Source organism: Festucalex cinctus, chromosome 9 (assembly GCF_051991245.1).
Source record: "Festucalex cinctus isolate MCC-2025b chromosome 9, RoL_Fcin_1.0, whole genome shotgun sequence".
Lineage (NCBI taxonomy): Eukaryota > Metazoa > Chordata > Actinopteri > Syngnathiformes > Syngnathidae > Festucalex > Festucalex cinctus.
In genome coordinates this window covers 7,130,046-7,152,602 of record NC_135419.1, presented here as the reverse complement: position 1 = coordinate 7,152,602, position 22,557 = coordinate 7,130,046, and the positions used below count along the sequence as shown (strand labels likewise).

Sequence of the window (22,557 nt, the reverse complement as noted above, 5' to 3'; positions counted from 1 at the left end):
CCAAATACTCTTTGTACCAAATAAATAATAAATAATGGGGGTGACGGGTGAGGCTCTTGGTGTGATTGGTGGGGTTTAATAATTCCCCAAAATGAACATAAATAGAATTGCAAATTGTGAGTCATGCTGACACAAGCTTGAGACTGCAGAAGAAAGCTCCAGGCTGCAAGAAAACTAGATGCGTACACTTGTCTGTTTGTGGTGGTTAACCGTGCAGGGACCTTTCTCCACAGACAAAGTCAAAAGAAGTTAAAAATAAATGAGTCAACTTCTTTTTGTTTTTGCATTGTTTCCATTTTTGCAAATGGAAACAAGACCTGAAGCGTAACAACAGCAAGTGACGTCCCCCGATTGCACATAGGAAGGCAAAAATTGTGTATGTTTTGTACGTTTGGGCCTGTCGCATTTTTAATCTGCACTATGGCGTCATCCACCGACAGCTTTATTGTGTATAATCTGACGTGCAGGATTTCTGATGTGATGAAAGCATTGGTCCAGATGGTGCCCCAGTCATGGGCAAAAACAAACGCTTTAATGATGGGATCCCCGGATGTATTTGTTATATTTACAAAAACCTAACAGGTGCTTATTTCTAAAATCTTAATTGCAATGCAAACAAAGCCTCAATGTACCCAAGTTCCAGCCCTTAATCCTGTTTTCCCGTAAAAGCGAATCCCTCTTGATAGACAATCGAGGAAATTAACTTTACCAACCAACAAGGCAAGCACAACAAATAACACATTTATTATTAAACTTAATCTTCTAATTTTCTTTCCAATCTATCATGCTTTTCACTTAAAACACGCCACCTGAGAACACCAAAGTAACATTAAAAGATATATTTTAACACATGTATCAAGAGGGTAAAGTGAGGCAAAGAGAAAAGGAGGACAGCAGCTTAAAAAGGTCCGAGGCAGAAAGCGAGAGAGGGCGGAGAAGACACCAAGATAAAAATAAAGTGAGTGAAGCCGGAGTGTGTGTTATTAATGTGTGCACCAATGTATTTGTGTTTGTTACAAGCACTGGCATTAGTCCCGGTCGCAGGAACGTCGGTGCTGCCAAAGTTTTTACTCGGTCCTCCTCCATGCCAGGGTCAACACACAAACGCGCATGCAGGGGACACATCATGAGATTAGAAAGGGAAAGAAGAAAAATAAATTGTTACAAAAGATGAAACAGTGATTTGAGAGTAATGATCCATGAGACAAAACAGTGATGGACAAACACACGGCGAGCCAGCGATGACTGCATTTGTAGCAAAGAGCAGATGAAGATGACGATAGAGTGGTAAGAGAGGAGCAGGGAGAGAGGAAGAGAGGGAGTGAAAGGGGAGGGGAGGGAGGATCACTGCAAGCATGTGAGGATCAAGAGCAACAGAACGCGAAGGAGAGCGCAAAAGAGAGCGCCAAAGACTCGCAGAGGACTAAAGGACTATTAAAGATGTGAGCAAACAGACGAGCGGGACAAACAAGGGACTAGAAAAGACAAGGAAAACATCAAGTAAGTCTCTGTGTGTATGGATGCGTGTTTACGTGAGAATAGAATGAAATACAATCTTACGACCCTCTGTGGAGCCCCTTACAGTGCATGGGTGAGCACTTTCAGCTCATTGTGGACATACGACCAGGTAGCAGAGGTCCAACGGGACTAATGGACCACTAAAACAAACAAGCAAACAACATCAAACTCCACTGAGAGCGCATTTTGATGCACAGCTCTGCAGATGTGGCAGTTGTGCATCTTTGTGGCTGCTTTTGTTCAAGATTTAACAACTACATGGAGACAGAGACAAAATCCATCCATCCATCCAAGTGACCTTTGTCTGTTTCTGCATTCGTGACAATTAACGCTTTTACACCCTCCAATTCCAGATGTTTCCCACTACGTGTGTGAGTGAAAGAGGCAGAGCGGCTCAGCTGATTGCTATTAAAAGCCCATGTGCCAATCGCTCTAATATGGGATTATATTGCAGGGCAATAACCATCCTCTCATACACTAATGCTGGCCCTGTGGTGCAGGCGGAAAGATGAGAGTCATAAAGTCAGCTTGCATGCATTTTCAGGAATACGAGTACAGAAACAGTTCATTTCTGTCCTTCAAGTTACACTCTGCACTTGGGTACTCCTATGGGGCTAATTATTGGAAGCTGTGTGGACCTACAGGTCCTAAAAGGTGTCGAAAGTGTGAACGTGACATTGAGGGTGCCAGAAGGTACACTTGTGCACGGTGGAATCTCTGAAGTTGAACATAATCTGTTGTTTGGCCGACAATTTGTCAGGGTTTTGCTGCGGAAAATAGTCAAAAGAGAAATAATTAGTTCTAGGGTTAAATTACAACCATGATAAATCTTTTGTGAACCCAGTATTGTTCAACAAAAATGTAGTAACAAGGTGAGTAGCCTAGCAGATGTATTTTATTGTCCAAAATGTCACATAACTTTAAAAGTATAAAGTATGGCGCTCAAACCAATTTTTAACATCTTAACCGACTTTTAAAATGTAAGTGACCACAAAAATGATGAGGGAAAAAAACAAACAAAAAAACAAGCCTGTGCTGCCACTTTTTGTTGTATGGTGTGTGTTTGTACACATTCAGACTTCCAGAAAATGCAAAGAAGAAGAACGACCAGAATAATCTTGGCTAACTGTTAGCTTATCAGGTAACTTGCGATGCTAAACTTTTTTCCTTATGATTTTTATTTATTACTGGGTGATACAGTAAGTTTCAAGTCACTTCCTACTTGGCTATCTTCCGTTTCATGTGACAATCATGGAGTGTGGCTCAGTCAGGTGTTGACAACACACAAGAAAGGACTTATCTTAAATAATAAATACGCTTACATTTACAATTGTCAGCCTTGACCGTTTTCTTAGCTCACAATTTGTGTTTCTATGTAAAAAAAATAAATCAACACATCGATGCACTGCAGGATAATTAACCTAGCTAATCTTTTAGCGATAACCAAAAATTGAGCCTTGGCTGATTTTGGCCGCAAGTCAAGAACATTGAAACATTTTGGCTTGATTGATGGAATGTATGCGTGTAACCACTTTAGAGTACACATTATAAATATTAGGGATGTCACAATTAGGGCAATATCGTGATATCGTGATATTAAAACTGCCACAATATCGTCGTCGTCATGTTCACAATATTTAAAAGGAACACATCTTTAAAAAAGTCAGGTTGATTTCTATTTGTGCAGTTCTAGTACCCTCTAGTGGCTAGTTTATTAGTGAAATTAAATTTTTATTAGGGATGTTTTGGCCTTCTATGTTTAAAATCTATTTAATTGTCAGATAAAGGGGAAACTAATTTGCTTGTGAAGCGATCAACGTGTTCTTGCATTACCAAGTAAGTGCCTCAATATTGTTATTAGGGATTGCAGGTGGTTTATATGCATTTCTATTATGTACAAAAGCACAATATTGTGTTTATTTTTTTTTTTTTGTTTTTTAGTATGAGCTCTCTTTTTTACAATATTGTGATCTTTTTTAAATATCGACAACCCCCCCCCACAATATTGTGATAATTATCGTATCGTGATCTTAATTTCGTGATAATATCGTATCGTGATGTTTGGATATCGTTACATCCCTAATAAATATGAGACTGTATTTACCGTGACAAACTCTTAGTTTTTTTCTACTTTTATTTTTTGGCCATAACTTAATAATTGACTAAATAAAAACAGGCTGAATAAACACTGAATACTTCCAATCAGGCTTCAACAATTTAACATTAGAGCAACGCGGAATGCAAAAGTTGTGAGACATTATGTTACCACTATTATTATTATTATTATTATTATTATTACTATTATTATTATTTGTGACTACATACTGTCTGTCCGTCCCCCCTTCTGTCCACACCACAGGATGGGAAGAAAGGGGAAAATGCTGAAATTATGCTCGATTATCGGTGTCTTAAGTCAATTATGGGGAGAATCTCTAATAGGCTGCATCTCACTTTCGTTGTCCGCTTGTTGAGGACGGTCCTTTGGAATAAATAGTGCACAAACAGCCAAAGAAAAGGCACAACGTTAATCATTTGATGTCAAGGTATAACCTCATGGGAATTCAACTTCCGACTTTGAGTGTCTACTGTACTCCCCCAACAGGGAAACGGGATGAAGAGATACGAGGAAGACAGTCAGGTTCATGATGGAGAGGTTGCAGGCAACATGAAGACAGGATGAGTGATAAGTCAGAGCCATGATAAGATGATGGAGTGGGAGAGAAAAAAAGCAGAGAATAATGGCTTCACGTGGACTGGTGTGAGCTAGAGCTGTAAACGAGGAGTTGATATAAGCATAAGAAAAGAGAGGTAAACTTCAACAAAGGCACAAAGTCTTAGTCATCCTCATTCGATCAAGTGATCACACTAAACCGCCATACACCAAGCAACAGCAACACAAATCAATTCCATTGGTAGATGGATTTGTCAATAACTTGCCCCCCTTAAATATTTCACCCCTTCTCTGCTTGTATAGGTAGCTAATGACTCGTAAAAAGTGTCACTCATAAATCAAAAGAAGACATACTTTTTCTTCTTGTGTGGGCCTTGACTGGAACGACATGTCACTATGAATTACATCCTGTTTAGTATGCCATAGAGAAGGAAAAGCTGAAAAAATGCTGACTGAAATCCCTTGATGAGACAGATGACAGGACCTTCCACTGAAAATTGAGCTAACTTTTATTCAGCTACTATGCATGGCTAAATCTTCAGGTGAGCTGGAGGTGGGGTGCATCCTGGACCGGTCACCGGTCAATCACTGGGTATGCATACTGTATATTGACAACCGCATTAACACTCAAGTTGACAACAGAGGATGATAAGCCCAGCCGGAACTCTGCTGTCAAGTACGGAAAAGAAAAGAGAAATTTAATTGTGATTTCAATTTTGGCTTTTCACACTCATAAAAACATTATGATAAACAGAAAATGATGAATGTGCTGAATGTGTGTGCAAAATTCCTGCGTTATGAACACGCACTGAATGCACCGTGTTCCTTCTTGTAAGCATGTAATGTGTTAGGTTATTCTGCCTTCCCTGACATACAACAAATATAATTACATTATATATTTAAATACAATTATTTATTTATTTATTTATTTTAGAAATATCACCAGTGCTAATGCTAGCAATGAATGGGAAACCCTATTGACTGGCTAATAGAAAATTAGTACAGAGTTCCGGAAGTGATTTTCCTTAGAATAACAAATATTCACACACAAACGCTACAGTAACAAATACAGGCAATATTATAATAATGTTCAATCACAACTTTCTTCTTCTACTCTTTATCTTAATGTCAGTGTCTCTATGCATGCGCCACACTTCTCCAGAGTACATAGCAAGAACTGCAGATATTTATATTGTATTGTTATTTCTATTATTTTAACAGTTTCTAATATATTATATTTAAAGTTCAGTGTTTGTAGTAGTAGTAGTTCAGTAGTTTCTGAATAAATACAAAATTCTGAAATAAATGAATACTTGTGTTTATTCATCATGATTTCCACATCAATCAAAAAACAATCATGATTAGTATTTATTTTTTCCATAATCGCCTCTCTCTTCTGTCACGGTTCCATTTGAAACGCATTATATTAATGAAATCTCACGCTTAATTATAGCCCTGTGATTGACTGGCGACCAGTCCAGTGTGTACCCTGCCTCTCACCCATCGTCAACTGGGATCGGATTCAGCTCACCCGTGACCCTCAGGAGGAGAAGTTGTTAAATAAAACAGATGGACTTCAAATTAGAACCTGGAACCCCACCTTGATATAATCGAGAAAAAAAAAATATACACACAAACTAAAAAGTAATGCAAAAAAAAACAAAAAACATCTTAACGGCTATAACAAAGAGGACCTGCCTGGGAGAAGACTGTTTCATTCCCACAAGTGAAACAAAGAGAGTGAACAAAATTGGAATGTAAATTCACCATGAACCCTCAAATTACATTTTCGATTACTGCAATGAATTCGGAACGTGTGGGTGTAATGTTATACCTTTCCAGCTGACTTGAAAAAGAGAAAAGAAGAAAGAGTTCATTCTGTCACGTGCTGCTTTGATGGGAACTTTTGTGCTTAATTAGGCCGGCCTGGTTGACATGTTTGTCTTTTTACACGATTTGGAGATTAGCTTTGGTGACATCTGCCTCTTCAGCTGAGAAGCTGATTAAAGCGCATTGTCCCTTAAAATTACAGATGCATCCAATTAAAGTTAACAGCGAAAAGGAGCGGGGACCAAAACAGCTGGGTTGGTTTTCTGCTCGTTTTGTTGTTGCTGCTTACTTTTTCTGTGGTGCAGGTATAAATGTCGCATCATGACACTTTAGATGAAATGTTGAAAAGGATAAAGATGGGACCTACATCTGCAGAATCACAAAATTCAATCCTCAGCAGAAATGAATACCATTTAATGGGAGAGGGGTAACAATTGCAAACACACCCGTAATAAAAGAGAAATGTCTACTTAGTACTTTCCCAAACACATGCTAATGTTAAAATATCCATGATCATATTTAGTCAGGTATTGTGTTGTCAACAAAAAGCTGCGCTTTGTGAGCAAAACAGTCATCACGTCCCTCTTCAATGTATTTGAAAAGAATTGCAGGCAGACAAAGATCTGTGCATGGATCAGGACTCGGCTTTGTGCTTGTTGGCTTTCATAAACATGCAAAGAAATCTCTGGTGAGAATCTCGCGGGCTTATTTGGATTCATTTGAAGACGACCCTCAAGGTTATCGCCAATGGGGGTGTATCTTAATTTTCTCTTTCTACGGCCCTTGATGTTTGGAAACAAGTGTTCTGTTTTAAATCAAGAGGCAACTTGAAAAGTACTATTTACACCTCAATATAAGAACAGGCAGTTCAGGATTTAGAGAGGCATTCTTACAGTGGCAAAAGTAACCTGAATTTGCAACACAACCCGCTGCATAAAGTATTTAGAAATATGAAATGATACGTAACATAAAATGTATGTGTATGTTAGCAATGTGGCTACACTTCCCAAAATGCTATTAGTCTCAACAAACTCATAAAGTATTTAATGTCTTGTGGAGGTGAGGGGTTTGAGGATGAAGGAGCAAAAGGTATAATTACAGGGCTCTAATGCGGATCTCAATCAAGCACACACATTCGCACGCATGCACACAGGCATACACCAGTCGCCTGTTGAATAATGAACCTCACATTGAACTGACACAGGATATGATTCGTTGGTGCACTTAGTGCCACCCCACCCTTGGTTGAATGAGTAGGCTTTTAATGTTAATACAAGCAAATGACTACACTTTACTATTTACTATGATTGTGCACATAAATTCCTGCCAATCATATATATTTTTTTAAATTCATGTTGTATATAGGCAGCTTCAATGTTAAATATACTTTATTTTACATCATGAATTTTTTTTTAATTTCATTCAATTTCAATTCAACTTCCTGCTATTTGAATTTCAATTTCAATTCAGTTTCCTGTTTACCACCTCAATTTACATTCAAATTAGAGCTGTCAAAAGATTGAAATTTTTTAATCAGATTAATCACATCTTAAAATTTTGATTAATCACGATTAATCGCTTAATTAAGAGGGCTTTTTATCAACATTTTTTGACTGCCAAATTTAAAATGCACCTCTTATTGTAATTTTTTTTTGCCATTTAATGTTAAAAGGACGTCTCATCCTCTTTTTCTAATCAATTAACTACTTGCATAATTTAAAGTGGAAAAAATATGACCCCAATCGTTTGACGTGAGCAAATATTCTGAATGTCACACGCAAACATTTATGAAATGCTTCACTTTAATGCATGTTACGTTTATTGATTAAACACAATCTGTGCTACCTTTAACGTAGCCATCTTGTGTCAAACTAAAGGATCATCTGCGGTTAAAATTAATAGTGTGATTAATCTGCGTTAGTACATGATTAATGCGCTTTTTTTTTTGATTAATTAATTAGTTAATGCTTTAACTTTGACAGCACTAATTCAAATGCAATAATAGAAATTTAGGGGTCATTCTCAATTCAGTTCTGAATTTTGCCCAACCCCGATAAACGATCTTCTTGTCAATGTAGACTTTTTTTTTTTTTTTTTTTTTTTTTTTTTTTTTACCTTATACAAATAATCACTCGTGTTTTTTTTATGCAAATAAAACATGAAAAGAACTAATTATACAGTATACATATTTAGAACTCTGCGCAACGCTAATCGTTCAGTGGGTTGGTTGTGTCGCCTGGTGCGCGGCAGGCGTAATGCGTTAACGGAAGCTCATCCTTGCATGTTTGTTGTCTGCCAAAAGCCAAAATGTCTACACGACGTAAGAATGACGAGACCACACAAACACATGCGAGCAAACAAGCATATGCTCACACAGACCTCGGGCCTGCCTGCACTGCAGACAATTGGTGAGAAGCACAAACATGCCAACTGGCAAATTAAATTCACAGCATGTAGAAACACATTTCAGTAAATTGAAAAATACGCTGCTCAAAACTCAGTATAGTGTTTAAAGGTTATGTGTGCGTGCGTGTGTTTGATAACAGAAGCTCAAGCATACTTGCATTGTGTATTGATTACTCACAAGCAGCAAGTGCAGCTTTACACATCTCCCTTATTTACTTGCATGCTTTTATTTCTAGAAGCGCCTCTCTTCCTCTCTTTTGTCTTCAGACGATTCTTTCTGCCACTTTTGAAGATTTTAAAATTGGCCTTTCCATCTCTTCCCCTGACATGCGTACATGACTCTCAACTAATGCACAATCCTTCTTCATCTGCTCTCTCACCTTCTTATGCTGCTCGCTACTTCTTTGCGCCTCCCTGAGCTGCTGTTACCCTTGCGCTCCTCATTTGTCGCCTCCTCATCATCCCCCCGGCCAACAGCATTACCTCCCCCTTCTCCTCCCCGCTCATTTTTCACCGTCAGGGGTGCGATGTGGGTGAAATACAAAGAGTGGCGACATAGGGAAGGGAGAGGATTCGAGCATGGAGAGCAATTGAAAGCGTGATAAAGATTCGGATAAGTGGAACAGAAATCGGGGCACGGGGCAGTTGTCGTAAGTTGCACTTGACCACAACAAAGACAGTGGAGTTCGCTTCCTTTTAACCGTGTGAGAAAATACGTATTGCCACTAGATGGCACAAGTATATAATCATCATTCAATGCAGCTCCTGTTGAGATGTCAAGAATACTGAAACAGTGTACACACATACCGATAACTGAGTCAGCAAAAGTCAGATTCTAAAATATCTGTGTAGCAGTGAATCTTTTTACACCATTTTAGACTTAGACCTAGACTTAGACTCAGACTTGACTTTATTGATCCCTTTGGGATGGCTCCCTCTGGGAAATATATATGTCCAGCAGCAATGAGAACAGATAATAAAATAAAAAAAATAATTCAATCAATCAATAAATTACGTTATTACACCAGAGATTGAATTACTAATAACAATAATAATAATAATAAAAAGAAAAATAAGAATTCAATCAATCAATAAATAAGGTTATTACACCAGAGACTGAATTAATAATAATAATAATAATAATAATAATAATAATGATAATAATAATAATAATAATAAGAAAAATAGAATAAAAAATAAAAATTCAATCAATCAATAAATTACGTTATTACACCAGAGATTGAATTACTAATAACAATAATAATAATAATAAAACAAAGAATAAGAATTCAATCAATCAATAAACAAGGTTATTACACCAGAGACTGAATTAATAATAATAATAATAATAATAATAATAAGAGGAAAAATAGAATAAAAAATAAAAATTCAATCAATCAATAAATAAGGTTATTATACCGGAGATTGAATTTTCCACTGGAAAAAAAAAAAACAAAAACAAAAAACACTTCTCTCCAAGTAAACTAACGACCAACAGTACAATACTGTTAACACCGCACTTAATGAAATATAGTAACATAATATCAATTAAAATATCTTGCACAAAAAAAGTTCAATATAAATCACACCACCTAAATAAAAAATTAAATAAATAAATAAATAAATACATAAATAAATAAATAAATAAAATGCAAATATATGGTCACCCAGGACAGCAAGATATAGACCCCAGATCATCCATGACCTTAGTGAGGAAAGGCACTTTTGAAAATGGATGGGTAGCTTGAAAAGTATTTGCCTGACAAAAGGATGCTGACAAGCACTGTCAAGATGGGGGGTGGGGGGTGGGGGGGGTAAATAATGTTCACTTACACAAGTATTCGCTGTACATAAACAGCTGGTGACATTCTATTTGGTGTGGCTGCCGTTTAGAGAAACAAGCGTTTGGAAATGAGATGAAGTGAAATGGCCTTCAATTGAGTATGCCAGAATCCCAAAGCAGACACTGGAGCTTAAAATATGCAGACGCACCTGCTGTCAACACGCTCACAATCTCATACACAAACATTGTCTGGCTCACTTATCTCACTTGCAGGAAAATTATCACCTGCAATTTATTTTCCATTTCTCTTTCTTTTGTTCATTGTGGTTTGTCTTATATTTAGATAACACCCACATGCACAGACGATTTGAAAATCGGTGGTTTCGCTGCATTTTAGAACCAAAGTTAGAATGGGCAACCTATCTAAACGCATGTTGCTAATTATGATTGAGAAGTCCCTGAGCCAAACATATTAATGCCTAGCTATTAAGAGAAATTGCAGCAATGTTGCTGAAGAGCTGTCCTTTGTGCCATGCTGACTCACACAAGGATGCCACTTGCCAAAGTGGCATCTGTCAGCGGCACCTTTGAGTTCCATAGTTGGCATGAACAACGATAGTTAGAACAGCTAAAATGATTATTATTTTTTTAAGTCTTGTAATAATATGCATGTTCTTAATCCGCATAAATGTTTTATTTTAATTCAATAAATTTAATACAGTATGTTTTTTCTGGCAGCACGGTGATTTAGAGGATAGCATGTCTGCTTCACAGACAAGGTTTTCAGCTTGGGCCGTTACATGTGTAGTGTGCACGTGTGCTATTCTAAGGGACTTCGACTTAATCCCACATTACCCACATTAAGTAATTCATTTTAGGTTAAAGGAAGACTCAGATCTGTCAACGCTCTATTTTAAATGTTTTAAGTGTCCCAAAGACATATTTATATGTTTGTTTGTTTTAATGTTAGAGCATACAGAAGACTTTGATGCAGCCTCTCTACTGGAGAGAACGGTTGAAGCAATGGTAGTTATTAAAAAAACGGCCCGCAGGTGGCAGCAGAGTATAAGAGATAAACCAGGACCATGTTAAAAGATGCTGATTTCCCCACAGTTCTAAACAGATTTGTGAATAATGCTGAAACTTAGCTATATTCTAATGCTAATTGCTGCAAAACAGAAATAGATAGAAATATATATTTTTTTTTCCTGATGAAAGAAGAGATTCTAATCTTTCTTTTGGTAGGTTCCATGTTTTTATAGCAATAGAACACAATATTCTGTGGGCCTTGCAAAATCAGTCAAAATGCAGGAAAAGAGCTGGCAACAAAGGGGGTTGATTCAGTAAAAATGGCTGGGAGTGAATCAGTTAATTGACTGGTGACCATTTCAGGTTGTGCCCCTCTTCTGTCCCAAAAGTCAGGTAGAATTGTCTCTTACTCATCCGCAACCTCAATGAGGACAAGCGGTAAAACATTTATGTATGTATGTTTTACAGGCCTGGTGGGCCGCCAGGTTAAGAGTCTTGCTTCGTAAGTTTTCTGGGGGAAACCCTACATGAATGAATATGACTTTAGTTTTATCTTTTTGCAGAAGTGATTCTCATACTTCAGTTAGCGTGTTTAACGATGCAGAAAGCACAGCGTCAATCGAAAGTATTTTTGAACAGGAACATTATTTTAACTACAATTCCTTTTGGAAGTGTAGCTAATGAACTGGTCTTTTTTTTAGTTCCTGCAGGAGATAAAGATCTGTTTCTTCCACCCACCTGCTGATCTAATAAGAGCTTGATAGAGTTGTATTGATCCGGCACAGAGGCAACGTTTGAGGCTTACAGCTGGTGCTAATGTTTGTATCTCCATGGAAGCCTGGATGATTATTTTCCCCACTAACACTGTTTTCTCTTTCCCCAGATGCAAAGAGCCTTTGCCAACTCATCATCTGCGGGTCATTGGTCAGAAACTGGGAAAAACCTTGACAAAGGGAAGTTGCTAAACTACTGAGAGGACCACTAATGAAAGGGCACTGAGCGTTTGGTTCCAGAGTGGCTATTGACTGCCGAGCTGTCACATTCCAGCACACTGCCACTTTCCTGACCCACTTTCAATTGGATGTAATCCGGCTGACTTCGACTGATGTCCCTGCTCGCCCCCTCCCCCTTCAGCTCCTCAGGGGGCTGAGGCAACCTGCCGAGGAGCATGGGCAGGAGGGTGGCCGACCAGACCAATCCCGTGCCTGCACTGGGGGTTCCCCTGGCAGTGGGACGATGGGGCCCGCTGTGCAGCGTCGGGGTGCAGACGTCTCCTGGATTGCGGACTCTCCCTTCCATCAAACGACACGTCAGCCAAGCCGCCAACCCGCAGCGAGCCCTCACCATGGCAACAAGTGCGATGGAGACAGCAGGAGTTATCAGGAGTGACGGCAACGGTCTGCCGCTGTCCAAGGAGACGTCGCAGAACGAAATCAACAACCAGACACAGGATGACATGGGGTCACAAGGGTCGGGCAGTGGCGTTTATTGCCAGATCAAAATGATACGGACAAATCCGACAGACTCAAAAGGGAAAAGGCTATCAAAGTACACCAATGGCAGCGTGGTGGGTTCCGACATGTTGGGAGGCGTCAGCACTGAGGCCCCCGAGGACAAGGAAGAGAGCCAAGAGAAAAGAAGGGTGCAGTCTCTACGGGGGGAGCAACATCGTTCCGCGTCAAAGACCGGTGGCGTTTGCACGACCGTTCACGCCACCCCACCTCGGCCCTGTCGGATGGCGACGACCTCCTCGCCGCAGCTGTGTGGAACATGCGGGCGAAGACGGTCGCAGCTTACGCAGTGCACAGGCGCATGTCGCAGGAGGGCTGCATCTCAAATACCATCCAGCCAGACTTTACCTCACCCTGCATCGAAGCAGGGTGGCGCACACAATTACTTGAGAAAGGAGTCGGCTTTGGACGCTAAAAACAAAGACGCGCCAGTTAAAACCAGTAAAATCCCACAGTTGTCACACACAATACCAAAAACACACAGTTCAAGCTCCAGCAGTGGAGGAGCCACTCAGAATAAAACAAAGAATCAGCAGACGAGGCCACATTCTGCGGAGTTTCAACACTGCAAGGACACGGCCACACAAACAGCTGACATGCACCCAAGCAGGACTGTCCCACAAGCACCACAAACAAACTCGCCCACTAAAACAGAAGTAACAGAACCACTTTTATCAGACAAACTCAAGCATGACAAAAGTCAGCATACAAATTTAAACTCCAAACCTCCAGAACCGTCCGGTCACACGAGTACACAAAGTAGCACCCCTCCAGTTATTCCTGCAAAAAAATCCCCCAAATCTACCGCCTCCAAACCATCCAGCCTCATAAATCCCAGCAAAAACATACAACAGACAATAAACAGTCCCAAACCAAACTCCTCCAAAGAGACAAAATTGAAGAACTACACGAAGCAGAAGAGCAAATCTCTCGACGACCACACTCAGTCTTGCAAGACGCACAAATCAGCGCAATGTAACGGGGCTCCAGCGGGACTATTGGCTGGGAGCGCACCTCGCGGCTTGGAGAGCAAGTTACAGAGTGTGGAGGAGAACCTTGTGTCTAATCAGGAGAAGATCAAGGTGCTCCTCAATGTCATCCTAGACCTGGAGAAGAGCAAGGCCCTCAGCGAAGGGTGAGGCAATGTGGTGGTCTTTACTTTTACATTTTTTTTAAGAGGAAGATAAAGTTCAGGAGCTCACCGAGTAGTTTATTTAGGAATTGATAAAATGGACTCCACTCTGATTGATCGAATTGATCGCTGGCTGTGTTGTCCACCTAATAAATGCCTTACCTCGTAATAAAAACCTGGTGCTCTGAAATTGAGTAAATACATATTCTCAGACACGATTTGAGGAAAATAGTGTACACCCTCTGGCCATTGGATGTAATGTAATGAATTTAAAATGCCAAGCCTGTGGATATTCGATGTAAAGTGTGTAATCCTATCTCAATTCCTGAGGGCATTGAGTCAATTCCTTGCAAATCCTTCACTCTTATATCTCATCTACCTTATAAGGTGGGTAGTCACCATGGTAACACCATTCCTTCCAAACGAGAAGGTATTGACCCAAAAGGGGGGGGGGGTCATTTTCCCAAGTCCTCTCTAGTAACTTATTTCATTCCTGAATCTCTCATACATCCAAACTGGCCTCTGCCCTCATTTAATTGACCAAGAGCTGCCCACTTTCCTCTCTCTTTGACCCTGCTTCCAGTTACGTACCACTTACACCTTCAGATAAAGTGCAGTATGTACCTCTTTGGTCCCGTTTCTTCATCTTTCATTGTGCAACCCTAATCACATTTCTGACTAACAACCCCCATGTCTCTTGCTGCTCGCCTTCTGCCATCTGCTTCCACCCTGACAACCTGTCTAACACTCAAGTACATTGTTATGTGCTATGATTCATCTCTTATGGCTTCCTACTGTTTGCCTCTTCACCTTCTAGCCTGGTGCACTCTCATTTCGCCTTATTGCTCTCCTTCAGCCTAACTTCCTTTCAAACACACTTGCTTAATGAATGCTGATCTCACATGATCTGACACATACAGTACATGGTTTTGTCATTACTATCTCTGGGATGGCACTCAAAATTTTGCTAATGTTGTGGATGTCGATCGTGTGGAATTGATTGTCAAATTGTGCGTCAAAAATAATCCACTGTCTTTAGGTCATTAAATCTTAATGGAGTGGACCATTAAGTTGCAGGTAGCTCAGCAGTTGATTCAGTCTCTACTATCTTTTTATGGAAAGTTAAGCTACATTGTACCACACCTATACTGCATCAAAGGATGTTTCTAATTCCGTAAAATCAAGTGTATTATATGCACCCCCCAAATCAACCTTAAAATGTCGCTTTTTCTCTGCTATATGGACATACAGTATATTTTTCTGTTGTCAATAAACTGTGTAATACGCCCTCTTGATTTAGGATCATATTTTTTTGAAGAAAAACAAACATTATTCTTGGGATTTTATGGTAGTGTGCCCTGCTCATAAATAAGATAACCAACACAACCAATAATAAATAAAAGTCGCCCTCTGAGGTTGCTCTAACTACAACTACAAAGAATGAGATTTTAACGGGAAAGTCAACCCCCTTTTTTTTTTTTTGTTTGGCTATATGTTCTATGCAGGCCCACTGGTCTAAATATGCTATTCTGATTACTATTAAATTTGTGGAATAAGAGTTATGAAGCAAAATCCAGCCATTTTTATCCATCTAAGGGGGAGGCCATCTCAGCTCAGCTTCAGAAAACAGGTGAGATGTGATTGCTTGTTGCCTGAGCCCTCAGCAACATTGATGTCATCTTCAGTTGACAGCAAGTGGCAAAATGGCCGCCCCATGAGATGGATCAAAATGGCTGGATTTTGCTTCATAACTCTTATTCCACAAATGTAACATTAATCAGAATGTCATGTCCAGACTAGTGAGGTCACATACAACATTGTCAAGAAATGTTTAAGATTAACTTCCACTTTAAGTATCAATCGACACTGTATCTTTCTAACAGCAGAATATACAGCATTTGCTTTGAATTTAATTTGATGATGGTAAATATATCTTCCAAACTACATTGAGCAGGTAATTAATCTCCCCTCAAGAAAAAGGGACCTAATCGTTTCATTGGCACGTCTGTTGAGCACATTGCCAGGTTTCCCCATGTAGCGTGTCCACCTAAACTCTTTAAACACAGGAGTGCCCTCGTCCCCTCTCAGGGTAGACAGATGTCCCGCGCAGCAGGCTAATCCCTATCAGATTACATTTGTGAAATGCAATTAAATGTTTAAGGCTCCTAAACGGAGTGTGCAGGCACTCCCGCACTGCGTGCAAGTAGCTAAGTATTAAGGACATTTATATCAGTGTTATAAATGTTGAAAAATTAAGGATGGAAACGTCAAGATGAATGGGGGAATGAGTACAAAAAAATGTGCAAGGAAGGTCAAACATGATTTCCGCCCACAGAAGGAAAGTGCGATAAAGCAAAGAGACTTCTACTGCTGTGCTCAGCTAAAATAAACTATCAAGTCTTGCTTTTGTTAATGGTAAATACAATAGCAATCACGCTGTCTATCTTAATTAATTAAAATGGCTATTATATTGACAGACTCAGTTGAAAAGGGAAACAAAGTGTCCTTTCATTGTGTGTCAGTCCTCTATTTTAAATTTTCCAAATTATCTCAGACACTTTGCTTCTGTAAAATCTTAACAACACCATTAGTTATACAGAAAAATCTGCCTTCATAAAAGATCAATACAATAGCACACACAGGGCAGACTTCCGCCAAGGTTTAACTATTAACGCAAGTGAAAATCTATGTATTTTTGTTAGAGAATCACTCATGGACCATTGGGCCATACCATTTTGACTCTGGGCCAGGAGGCAGTTGAGATAGCACCATTTTGGATTTTGGCCTTTCCAATGTTGCAGAAACAGCAGGGCACACTGCAAAACGACAGCCATTAAGTTAATATGCTTTGCAGGCCTCTATCAACAAGGGCGGAAACTCCCTCATTAATATTCCATTCAGTTGTAAAAATGCAGAGAAGCTGCCACTACAGTCACTGGGGTCTGTGTTTTGGTTGTTTGTTGGAGGCAAAGTCATTGAGTTTTCTTGGGATGGATGAAAGGACAACAGCCAGGCTTAGGAGTCAGGATACAACCTATCCCCCCACATGCAATGCCGTCCTATCATCCATCTTTGACTTCAATGATTATTCCGGGTTCGTGGAGAGAGAAGGAATGTTTTCTGTAATGCTAACTAACCAGCAAACAAAATAATAAACAGACCAGCCAGGCAACAGCAACAAAAACAATCCCTCTCTTTTGTTTTACTTTCCCTAAAACTTTCAATTGAGAAGTTTGGATATAACTGCCGTGGCATATTTCTTTAGACAAAGTCGCACCTATTGGATATGTCTTGAAAGATTAAGATCAAATCATGTATGCCTTTAAGAAAACATTCGAGACAACACTCCTGTTCAACAATTTCACATCCTGAGATCAATTGCGTCGGTAAACCTCGCATGCTATTTTGGTCCCTCCAACAAAGAGACCCAGCTGTGTGCAGTATGAGTGGGTGGAGAGAGCAATGAAGGTTGTGACATGATGAGATAGAGTACAACTAAAAGAAGGAAAAATGACACACTATCGTTTTATTATTATATTATGTGATATGCATGTCGAAAAATACAAAATTTTGTTATTATTTCACTCAAATGAAACAATACTTGTCTTAAATGCACAGGAAAATGAATAAAAAATAAATAAATTACATGCATGTTTAATTTCAACCTTAGCCTACAGAGCAAAATTGGGTATTTGTTTTAGTATTATTTATTAGTTATACTAGTTTGTACAATCATGTTTTTAGCAACATTCCATGCATAATATATTTGATCCCATATGTATTCAATTTATATTAAATTTTATGATTTGTTTTTATAAGGAACAGTATTTTCAGATAAGCATATTCACTAAATTCACAAGAAAATTAGAATATAATGAGATACTGTGTGATATGTTCTGCACTTGTTTGTTGTTTGTGCAGCCGAAGCTCATACAGAACGGGTCAGGACATTAACAACTGTCCCACCTGCCAAAAGACAGCCTGCATCATCTACAGGTAACGACAGAAGCTAATGAGCTGGGTGCATAGTACTGTACATAATGTGTTTTGATGTTGAAGTTCCTTTTTTTTTTTTCCCCTCTTTGCTTTCCCGGCTTCAAAACAAATTCATCATACGATTCTTTTTGTTTTATTTTTCATTACCTCTTCAGTCTGTTCTCCTGCTGAGCTTGCCCTTCTGCTCCTTCTGATACTACAGACAGTACTTATCTAATCCATCACAGTTTTGATGTATGAAATGTATGAAGTCATCTCTCATTGTTTAAAATCAAACTCTGAGTGATGTGATGCGCTCTCTCGGAAAGTTATTTACAAAAAGCAACGTTCTGTGGATGTAAGCACATCACAACAACTGATCAGTCGTGCTTGTTTTTGTAGCGCGGGTGTAATACACGATCCTGTGCAGCTTCTCACCGCCTCATACAACATATACCTGTTTAATCCTCCCATCAATATGCAAGTCGGCAGGTTGAAAGCAGCCTAATTTGCATTTCGTGTCATGTGTTGTAGCCTGGATCCATGTGCCCATTGCCAAAATCCTTTATCATTCCTACCACACTGACTGCACACACGTAGCTCCAATGGAATACAATATTCCCTGCAAAAATGCAAATACAGCACAGGTGCTAATTAACCACACAAAACGTAAGCCTTTGCTTTGTTTGTCACAGATTTCCTATTTATCAATTTCATTTATGCAAGCAGGCCATGATCACTTAACAAAGTGGACAAAATCACACACTCAAGAGGGATTTTTGCATCCTGAATGACAAACACACAAAGAAAAAGTCAGTCATACAGCAGGCAGATCATGTTTTTGCAAATATACAATAATGTATTCATCTATCGCTTAAAGAAAATTCCTGTCAGCGGAGGTGGGGGGGTGGGGGCTTTGCGCCTGGGATTGAAACATCAACTCTAATGATTTGTGATTTAAAAAATTGGGTTTTGATGTAGGCTGGCTGCCCAAAGCTATTTTGCTTTTGCCGTTCTTAATTAAAGTCGATGATTGGAGACAAAAGGATAAACTTTTGACAGCCCCTCTGTTTTTCTCTGTGAGCTTGAACAGCTCAAATGGACAGAGAGGAACAGAAATTCAATATATATTTAATAATAAAACAGAGCATATCAGCAAAAAAATATGCAAAGTCAGAGGGGTTTTGGTTGTGATATGGGGACTCCGTGACACGTTCAAGTTTAGATAATAATAAAAAAAAAAGGTTATCAGTAAAAATACAATAAATATGCCTTTATCCAAAGCATATTGAATCAGCGTGTTGCTGTTATGTGAGGACAATGAATCCCGACAATGGAAGGAAAAAAAAACACAACCAACAGAAAAATAATGAGGACCATGTGACAGTTTGACTTTTGACTCCAAAGAAGATGCACTACACTGATTTGTACGCATCCTTCACCTCAGCTACCTTGGCCATCTTGTGTCAGACGGCTAACATTAATAGGGTTATTGAAAAATACAGAAGCAAACTTGGAAGGGGCATAAGCAGATGCAGCGAGTGGAAGCAAAGTCTGATATGTTTTTATATATTCTTACAATATGAAAGTATTTTTTTTTTTAATTCAGATGGAGGTAGACCGTGACAGAGACAAGGTGTATAGTCTAATGTTCTACAATATGTGTACAGTAAATGGACAACGTCTAGTCTGGTGCATCATCCCGACATCATTTATTTATGGAAGTCATCTTTACCCATTAGAATTGTAAACTTCCCTACCTCCTCTTCCTCCGTTCATCCTTGATCTCTTATTCAGTGTGCAGAGTTCTCTCCATTGTCCTCTCTCTCACAGCATCAGAGGCCCTCGCTCAGCCTCTTATCCAACTCCTCTAACTGCTCTTTTGAGGCCATTCCTTTCCTCATTCACTCTGCGCTGACCTCAGATTCACGAAAGCGCTGATAGCTTTCAAAATTCCATCTCTCTGGAAGCTCTCTTTTCTTCCACCAACCGAGTGGCTGCGCAATCTCCTTCTCATCTCACGACCACTCAGCAAGATGACCATGCCGCAAGTCGGGGAAGCAAATCAGTCCAATAATCAATCAGGGGTTAGCGTAGATCTTTTAGTTGCTCCCATATCACCTTTCCACCTGTCTGCAAACGGTTTCAATCTGTTCTAACAAAGCAAGGCCCATGAAATCATGCTTGGTCGAGTTTGGTGTTGATGCCAACAAACAAAGAGATTGCAAGCCAGGTCCAACGTCAGTGACCCCTGAATGAATGGACACACATTCCCACAGATGCACTATATTTCTGGCAAGAGTAAAAGCTGCACAGGAGGAGACCAACTATTTATTTTCTTCTATTTCTTTCCTAGAGTTACTATATTCCTGAGAAAAAAATATTTTGATTGAATTCATTGTACATGTTAAATTTTAATCAATTCATCCAGATGATTATTACTCAATTATGTATCGATATATAGGCTGCAGAAATGTGTTAGACTCCAGGAACAATAACATTGACGGGTGAAATGGTTTTGAAATATATCTTTTGAGATACTGGTCCTGGAACTTTTCTGACACACCTCATGTCAACATATCAGATATATCAATGATTTAATTTTCCTTAAGCAGCCACATATGTATGAAAAAGAAGTCATGGGAGAGTTAAATGTATTATTATTTTTTGAATTCTTCTTTAGATTTGTGTTGCACACATACACACACTGACTAAAACTACACAGTGTAAGTAAAGGTGTGAGGAGCTTCCAAAAAAAATGACCTGCAGCGGTGGACACTTCAGAGAGATTGTGTTGCGAATAGTAGTGGGGTGGCATGTGGGGGAGCTCAGGATAGAGGAGGAAAAGAAAGCCGAGAGGGTTTTACTTTGAACACATCACACAGACCATCCACACTTTCTACATCCTTTGCTTGTGTACTTCACACAAATCGTTTTATTTCCAGCGCACCGATTCATTCTCCTCTCATCTTAAGAGATAAATGAAGAAGGCTACAGTCATGACAAAGGATACAGAAGATGCATGTGTTAAGAACGGAGTTGACATCTTGATTTTAATGCATTTTCGCAAGCATCCGTCAAGGTGTCATTTTTTTCTCTTCAAATTGATATTTCCACCATCCTTCTCTTGTCTGCGATAACTTGTTAAATGGTCTGAAAAATGAGCCGCAACATAAAAAAAAATAAATGCAACTAGATTTGCGGCATTAACCCGGCGTCTAAACTGCGGCCATTGCTGCGTGTCCACATTAACAACGTCTCTCTCCCTCCCTCTGTGCAGTGTGGAGCACGACTTCCGCCAGCAGGAGGGACGCTTCCAGGGGGTGATGGAGTCGCTGGAGGGAGAGTATGATGTGCCTGCACCCCTTCTGACTAAAGCCTCAGTGGCCACTTCCCGGCCCAGCACCAAGACCCGCGTCAAGAAGCTCCGCAAGAAATGTTTCTGGTGGCTCTGATAGTAGCATGACAGCCTTTGAGGGGTACAAGTGTGGTCGAGTCCAGAATGTTCCACTGCAAGGGAATTTTACTGTGGAACTTTGGAAAATAACTTGGAATGGGACAAAAACGTGAAGTTCAAAGGAGCTGCTCAACTTCCAATGTACTGTATACCAGACCTATTAATGAATTTTCATTTTATGGTCCAAATAGGGAGCCTGTCTTCCCATTACATAGCCTGTAGCAAACAGATGTAGCGTTAACACTCGAGACTGTTTGCCACTTGGCAAAGTGTTTGTCCTGGAAGATACATCAAAAGGATTTATGGTGGAATGGATTCATGCGTAGGGATGTAAATGAATCACAATATGGCTCGTTTGGTTTAATTACGACGGAGAACCAAAATATAGAAAATCCCAGGAACTGAACAGCCTAATGTTGGTACACTGTTTCTAAAGTTGAATGTAGCAATAAGTGAAGCATCAGTGAGGACGTGTGGAGGAACTCAAGCAGAGGAACTCAATAGAGCAATAAAGGGTGGAGAGAGCAAAGTCTTTGAAATGTGTATGGAGAATACATTAAGAGACAAGTTGATGGAGCAGCTGATCACAGACTGACAAGCCGTCTCACATTATTAACATTTGTGTCACCGCTGACCCACTGACTGATTGATTCTATCCTGCATTCCCATTCAAAGTGGAAACCCCAAGGCTCAAACTTTCGACAAGTGTTTTCACTTACAGTACATTCATTCAGGACTCATACACACGTGACATAAGTGAATCTGTTGCTAAATATGCATAGGCCAGCTATTTCTTTATTGTTGGTTGCTGGTTTGTATGAATTGTTCACAAATGTACCAGGTTTAGGCCAATCTGCGGCCAAAGTAGCAAAACAGGACCAACCATGTCCATTCGATATAAGCAATTGTTTACAGACTAATACATTCTGGATGGGATAATTTGTCATTTGCAACATTCTGTACACACAGGCCACAACATTAATAATAAAGCCAATTTTTGTTGCCACTGTCAGAAGGTATTAATTAAAAGACCCTGTAAAGTGTTTAAAGATAATTGCTGAAAACTAACAAAGATAGGAATATGTAGTACACACTACACACGTCGTGCAGAGATATAGCATTAAACTACTTTTGACCATTTCAGTTTTCTTTTCTTTTTTTTTATTTCTGGGGGGGGGGACATGTCTAAAACAGAACCCAGTGATGCCCCTCCCCCACTATTTCACAACATGAGTGCTGCATTTG

The 22,557-nt window shown here is 39.5% G+C and overlaps 2 protein-coding genes across 2 annotated transcripts in view; one reads left to right on the top strand and one right to left on the bottom strand.

The window, feature by feature from the left end:
- The window catches only part of dock2 (dedicator of cytokinesis 2), a 101,190-nt gene that overhangs the window by 27,822 nt on the left and 50,811 nt on the right, over window positions 1-22,557 (bottom strand). The gene's annotated exons all lie outside the window — the stretch shown is intronic.
- insyn2b (inhibitory synaptic factor family member 2B) lies at window positions 1,359-22,450 on the top strand. Its single transcript, XM_077531483.1, has 4 exons — window positions 1,359-1,500; window positions 12,121-13,883; window positions 17,802-17,876; window positions 21,136-22,450. The coding sequence occupies exons 2-4, from the start codon at window positions 12,406-12,408 to the stop codon at window positions 21,308-21,310; spliced, it is 1,728 nt and encodes a 575-aa protein (XP_077387609.1). The 5' UTR covers window positions 1,359-1,500; window positions 12,121-12,405; the 3' UTR covers window positions 21,311-22,450.

What these genes read in the sequence shown, in the direction of transcription:
- insyn2b (XM_077531483.1), top strand. Translation starts at nt 12,406, where the DNA reads ATGGGCAGGAGGGTGGCCGACCAGACCAATCCCGTGCCTGCACTGGGG. An exon ending in AGCAAGGCCCTCAGCGAAGG is followed by an intron (nt 13,884 to 17,801) that starts GTGAGGCAATGT and finishes TTGTTTGTGCAG; the next exon opens with CCGAAGCTCATACAGAACGG. An exon ending in ACAGCCTGCATCATCTACAG is followed by an intron (nt 17,877 to 21,135) that starts GTAACGACAGAA and finishes CCCTCTGTGCAG; the next exon opens with TGTGGAGCACGACTTCCGCC.